This window comes from Pundamilia nyererei, unplaced genomic scaffold (assembly GCF_000239375.1).
Source record: "Pundamilia nyererei isolate P.nyererei 1_Seehausen unplaced genomic scaffold, PunNye1.0 scaffold00147, whole genome shotgun sequence".
NCBI classification, from domain to species: Eukaryota; Metazoa; Chordata; class Actinopteri; order Cichliformes; family Cichlidae; genus Pundamilia; species Pundamilia nyererei.
Genome location: NW_005187548.1, coordinates 1,313,511 through 1,319,588, shown reverse-complemented (window position 1 = coordinate 1,319,588; position 6,078 = coordinate 1,313,511). Strand labels below are relative to the sequence as shown.

The window sequence follows — 6,078 nt, the reverse complement described above, 5'->3', positions numbered from 1 at the left end:
ACCTTAAAAAATAATCGCATATCGCATCGCAATCGCAATATTGGGGCAAAAAATCGCAATTAGATTATTTTCCATAATCGTTCAGCCCTAGTGGCAGGTCAATATAATTAAACAAATCTATTTTATCTGACATTACTATGTAACTACAGGGGAATTTTAACAACTAACAAATACTAAAAGGTTATTTCCTCTATATTTGTATTTGATTTTAGTTCATTTCCACGGTTTTCCAAAGATCTAGGGTATTTTGTTATTACAGTTAATAACAAACATATCTATATTTAGTTTACTATAATAACCTCAGTTGGCCTTATATCTAAATACCTTTAAGCATCTCTGTGTGCTAAATGCTATTCGGCATATTCCAGCATGTTAACAGTGAAACATGGCAAAAAATAGATAAAACGTACACATCGCCACTGCCACTTTTTATATGTGCATGTAACTCAAAGCATCACTGAGCTGAGGTACAGCTGAACACAGCTGTTCGTGCCCCTGACAACCTGTTATGTCACTAAAGACACGACATCATCATTGTCTCTTTTGTGTTCAAGCACAGATGGATGGATGACCTACGAGTAGTCGGTTTAACATTAACACTGGTTCTGAGCACCATTCTGCACACAGCTACTGCAGTGTTTCTTTACCGTTTGTCCCCCATCACTCTGCATGCTTTGCTTCACAGGGTCTGCTTTTCCCTGCTGAATCAAACACTGGGGATTTTCAGTGTACTCTACTTAAAACTACTGGCTTAAAAAGCTCAAACCATCATGTGGTGCATTTGCAACATACAGTCAAATCCAATGTGAAATTAAAGAGATGTAATAATAACTGGCTGTGCTGGTCTGATTTTACAATCAGGTACACAGATGCTACCAAACACAGTGATGTGGACATTAGGATGGAGTTGGCTTTAACTGTAAACTAACCAAGGTTAATGAACTCATTTAATTAAACACCTTTCCCCCTGTACACACATCCCCGCAACTTGACAACAAATACAGCAGAGCAGCTGCCCCCAAGTAGCAGGAAGACAACTCAAGTTCACAAAGTGAGCAATCACATTAGTTCCTGTGATTGATCTCCCCCCTGCTCCGTCTGTCTTGACACACAGATTAATAGCATCTGACAGGAGGCTGCTTGAATAAGATTTCCACTGAGCTCTTCTTCACAGAGATAACTGTGGCTGACAGGCTAAGTTTGAGGGCATCTCGTCCATCCTCCTCCACACATATCTATCCAGCCATCCTTTCCAATCTCTGCTTTGCTCTCTGACTCAATCGGTTCCACTGTAGTGCACTAACAGGTACACAACAGGTACAAAACCCTCCAGGTGAGTCAAGTGCATGCATGTTCGAGTCTGGGAAAGGTTTCATGTGTATGAGCACAGAAGATCGTGCTCTGCACAAGATCTAGTACACAATATTAACACCAATTTATCAGGCATAGTCTAAAATACCCCACCCACCCAAAAAAAAAAAAAAGCTGAACAAATTACGATACTTGCAGCACAGCTACAATGAATTCTATTGGTCAAAAATAAATTAATAAAAAATAAATTAAAAGAGCAACAGAGCAAGACATTAATAATAAGGCTTCTAATTACCGTGTCCTATTTAGTGTTTTTAAACAAGTGTTTGAAGTTGCCTTCTTCTATTCTTTAATGATGTGAGGCTTAAAGTGTAACTAAAATAAGTTCTTAAGTAAGATTAAGCATCAGCTCGATGTGCATGCAACATTAATAGCTTAAGGTTATAAGATTACATAAAAGACCTGGTTGGAGGTGACTTGGAGGTGTAGCTCCAGCTGGCTGTAGCTCAGAGGCAGAGCAGGTCATTTACTTACATTACATAAGTGGAAGGTTGGTGGCTCCAAATATCTTTGGGCAAGATGCTGACCCCACTACTTACTCTCTGATGCAATGTGTGAATGTTAGATAGAAAGCACAAAAACCTGCTTGTATGAATGCATGAGTGAGGCAAAAAGTGCTTTGAGTGCTCAGAGTAGGAAGGCACTATATAAGCACAACTTACAACTTACTTGTGTATCACTTCCAGGTAGTGATGACAGCAACAGTTATAAGCTGAGAAGGAAATGAGACCAGTGGTGTGAATGCATCATTGTTCCAGTGGAACCATTTTGAGTACGAGTTCTCATGGACTAACGCAGTGAAGGCAAGAACGTGAAATGCAGCTTTAAAAGATGGCTATGACGTCAGAGTATACACTGCTGGAGCTTCTATATACTCATTCTGCCTTGAATAAATCAACATTGTAGGAACATATCATTTGGGACGCCATTACTTCTCTGACTGACCTCTGGCTTTGTCTCTTTTCTTCACAGTTTTGTTTTTCTGGTGTTCTTTAATGATAAATCGTAGGTAAGAACCTTCATATTTTGAGTCTGAAGGTGCAGGCAGGAATTTAAATGTGTCTCCATGAACGCCTACAACCGTCTTTCTCGTCTTCTTTTGGCAAACTATGTCCGTGGCTGATCTCCAGCCACATATGTAAAACACCATTAGTCAGGTGGGAGATCTCCTTCCCAGCCCTCTGGACTCGAATATGGTGGAGTAACATTGTGGCAACCAGAAACTGCAAACCTGCTCCAGTATATTTTTAATGGATTTAAGTTTATGAGAATGCATGAATGAAACATGAAATTACATGTGTACATTTACGAGTACAGTAGTTTTTGTATTAAATAACCTCAAAAAATTACTGCCTGTACCTTTAATGCTGGTAGCATTCGTTTCTGCACCAATTAAAACCTCTACTCAAAGAGCAACTTTTACAGTTGCTGCTGTCCCTGATTTATCTGAACAGGTTTTCATTATAGGTAAACCAAATCCTGGAAATATTACCTCATATGAAAGGCACCCTGATTCTAAATGACTTATTTCAGTCCATTTAGTGTCTTGCAACTATAAACCTCTACATGTTGCTCCAAAAAGTGTCTTCTAGAACAATGACGGACAGTTTGTTTTTTTTAAAACCAGTTTCACCCCTGCTCTTCCATTCATGCCATTTCTAACTTATCACATACGTTGTCATTATATAGTGCAGTCTCATCAAGTATTACAGCTGAATGTATGCCTGTGTTAGTTACCTTTAGCTGAGGCAGATCAGGGAACAGTGGGTGTGCCCCGTCGAGTGCTCGGGATACGGCTTTTAGCACGCGAGGTAGGTCGGTTCCAAACGTACGGAAGAGGATGGCAAACTCACGACCTTCCTGTGATAGATCTCTGAGCAGCTGGAAGAAGGACGGGAGGATCCAGTGGTACAGGCGTCCGTCTTCTCCTTTTACAGACAGGTCTCTGTCTGCCTGCAACAGACACAGGGCCACAAAGCAGTTAACACTAATTGCATCAACCTGTCAAGCCGGTTTGCAACAAGCGCAACAGCTGATTTAATCGTGGAAAGCAGCACCCAGATGTAGACATGCATACAACATCCTGGCTCCCAATCACAGGTGTGGATTTTCTATTCACACCAGTTATATAAGTAAGGTAAGGTAAAAACCCCACAATAATACAGAGAAAAAATACTGTGGCAACTGTGTTAAGGAAAAACTCCCTTTTAACAGGAAGAAACTTTCAGCAGAACCAGGGTCAGAAACATTGTGTGAAAATTAACTGAGAAAATGAATGAATCATGAGTAAATATTAAATTGGTTATAGCAGCATGATAAGGCACAGCTTAAATATAAAATGAAAAACTGAAGAGTGCTGCACTTGTTTCCTCCCAGATGGCGCTGCACTAACAAAACTGCATCGCATATACGCAGATTCCAGGTGAAAAGGGTCGCTGAAAAATCAGAATCTGACAAGGAGTAATTAGAGGGTAACGGTTTTGTCCCAGTGCCCCCGCAGCGACTCTGTCTATCAAGACACCAACCTTTACCCCATCAGGCCAGCAGAGCAGGTCCAGGTGCTCATCCAGAACCTTACGGAAGCGACGGCCAGCACCAGAGGTGAAACCAGGAATGCGTCCAAACTGGGAGTAGTAGCTTACAGCCTCGCTGCAGGGTGGGAGCAGAGAGGGTGAGTCACTCAACCACTCCCAGGTTCCTGTATAGAAACAATGACAACACAATAAACAACTGGACAAAGGAGGGTCTATTTCCAAGATTTTAACATGCACATTAAAATAAACTTCCCCTTTACTTTTTTGAAAAATCACTGCTTTTGTTTTGAACTCTATGTAAGTTAAACTGAAATAATAATTTTCATTCATTAATAAAATGTAACATGTCAACCCCTCAGCCTTGGTGGAACTTACATTCTGCCAAACATTAAAGAAAATAAGAATTTAATTTGCGTTAAATAAAAGGTAACTTGTCCCTTTGGATGGTATTCAACGTTTCCAATGATGCGTTTAATTTCAATCAAGCCCAAGTATTTGTGCGTAAAAGTATTGTTCCGGGGGTCTGACAGAGAAAGTAAAAAGTAAACGGTTCCCCCGTGTCACCTGACTGACACACACGCGCGCGCCCGTGCACATACATTCCTAGCATTCCCGCGTGTTGCTGGAAAGCACCATCCGTGTTTACCGTGTTTGTTCTTCTTCCCCCAAGTGACAGTGGTCAGAAAGTAGTCCAGGGCAGCCAAAGTCCCCTGACACGTCACGGCGTCCGACACCAGTATGGTGTTGTTTAGGTCAACATGTAGCACCAGCCTTTTCCTGGTCGGCTCGTGATGTGCGGTCCGGAGCCCCTGAGGGACTGTCAGCGCAGGGTCACGTGCCCCCCACACAGAAGCGTGGACTTCTTCGCTTTCTGTGCCGTCATGTTCTTCAGCTTGGCGCCAGCTGCTCTCACCGACATCCGACATGACAGCGTCGTTAGTGAACTGAGACTATCACAGACAGAAATTCCTACCTGACCGGCTTCAGGGTTGACTCATGGTTATTTACCGGTTCTCCCTTGCCTACTTTCTTCTTCTTCAGCCGCTCTGTGGCTGAATGCAACCAAACCACGCGAAACAGCGCCACCTTCCGTTTGTTGTGTCACGCACACGTGTTATAAAGCAGGATGGGCATCTAAAGTTCTCACAGTCAAAATGTGTCATCAACACGCTGGTTGCTCTGTTCTGATTAGTTCCCAGTGACAGCAAGTAGGCACCAGCAGAAATAAGGCTCAATGTGATGATGCTAAATGAATGAATTTCAGCCTTAAGTGTATTATGTCCACCTGCACTTTCACTAGTCTGACTTGGCATTATTTTGAAGGTGTCCTTCTGTGTTTAGGTCGTACAGATGTTTTATAGATGAGGAATGAAAACTGCATTTTTTAAAGTATTTTCCAAGTGCTGTTAAACAGAGCAAGAATTTTTTTTTTAATTCAGCTTTTCCAAACATCTTAGATTTATTGTGGATGCTCACATTATTTTGTTGTGTGCACAGAAACTGCACCAAAAACAAAAACTACTAGGGTCAAAACTATCAGCCCCCTGTTGCTAATAGTCGACTGCAATTCATTTTTGCTGAATAACAGACTGCAGTTGTTTCCCTGAGCAATCCTAGCCCATTCTTCTTTGGAAACTCTCTCAGATGTAATGGTTTCCTGGTATAGACCTTGGTCTTCAGTTAACCTCACTTCATTTTCAATGGCAGACAAGTCAGTCACTTTGGTCTTCTGGAGTTAGTTCTTCACCACCTCCAGAAGAGCAAAAGAGTAACACGCGTTTTGAATCGTTACATTTGAAGACACAGTGACGACCAACACCCAGTTTTTCCACACACTAAAACTTTCCCACAGCACAACACCACCAGGTTTCACTGTGGGGACGCTGCTCTCCCTTCATTCACCAAACATACGTCGTCTCTGTGATTAAAAAAAACTGCAGAATCTTTCTCCAGGTTGTCCTCCACATACTGTATACTGACTTAAAGGTCTCTTCTGCAGTGGAGTTTTTGTTTTTTGGTCTGCAACCTCATAGTCCATTCCTGTCTAGAGTTCTTCTGTGTATCTCCTGCTTCATGAACATCAACAATTCTTTTTCTCAAGTCTAAACCGAGTTTCACTTTTGGCGCAATGCTCGCTCAAAGAGTGCCGTTTATGCACAGAGAGAAGACTGCA

At 41.8% G+C, this 6,078-nt stretch overlaps 1 protein-coding gene across 1 annotated transcript in view; it reads right to left on the bottom strand.

Annotated features, from left to right (window-relative positions):
* The window catches only part of LOC102192736 (uncharacterized), an 8,968-nt gene extending 4,037 nt beyond the window's left edge, over positions 1-4,931 (bottom strand). Inside the window, exons 1-3 of the mRNA XM_005744673.1 lie at positions 4,552-4,931; positions 3,897-4,069; positions 3,109-3,324 (exon numbers count right to left, since the gene is read on the bottom strand). Coding sequence (XP_005744730.1) covers positions 3,109-3,324; positions 3,897-4,069; positions 4,552-4,831 — 669 coding nt within the window. The 5' untranslated portion in view covers positions 4,832-4,931. The remainder of the gene's footprint in view (positions 1-3,108; positions 3,325-3,896; positions 4,070-4,551) is intronic.
* Positions 4,932-6,078: the final 1,147 nt, after the last annotated feature.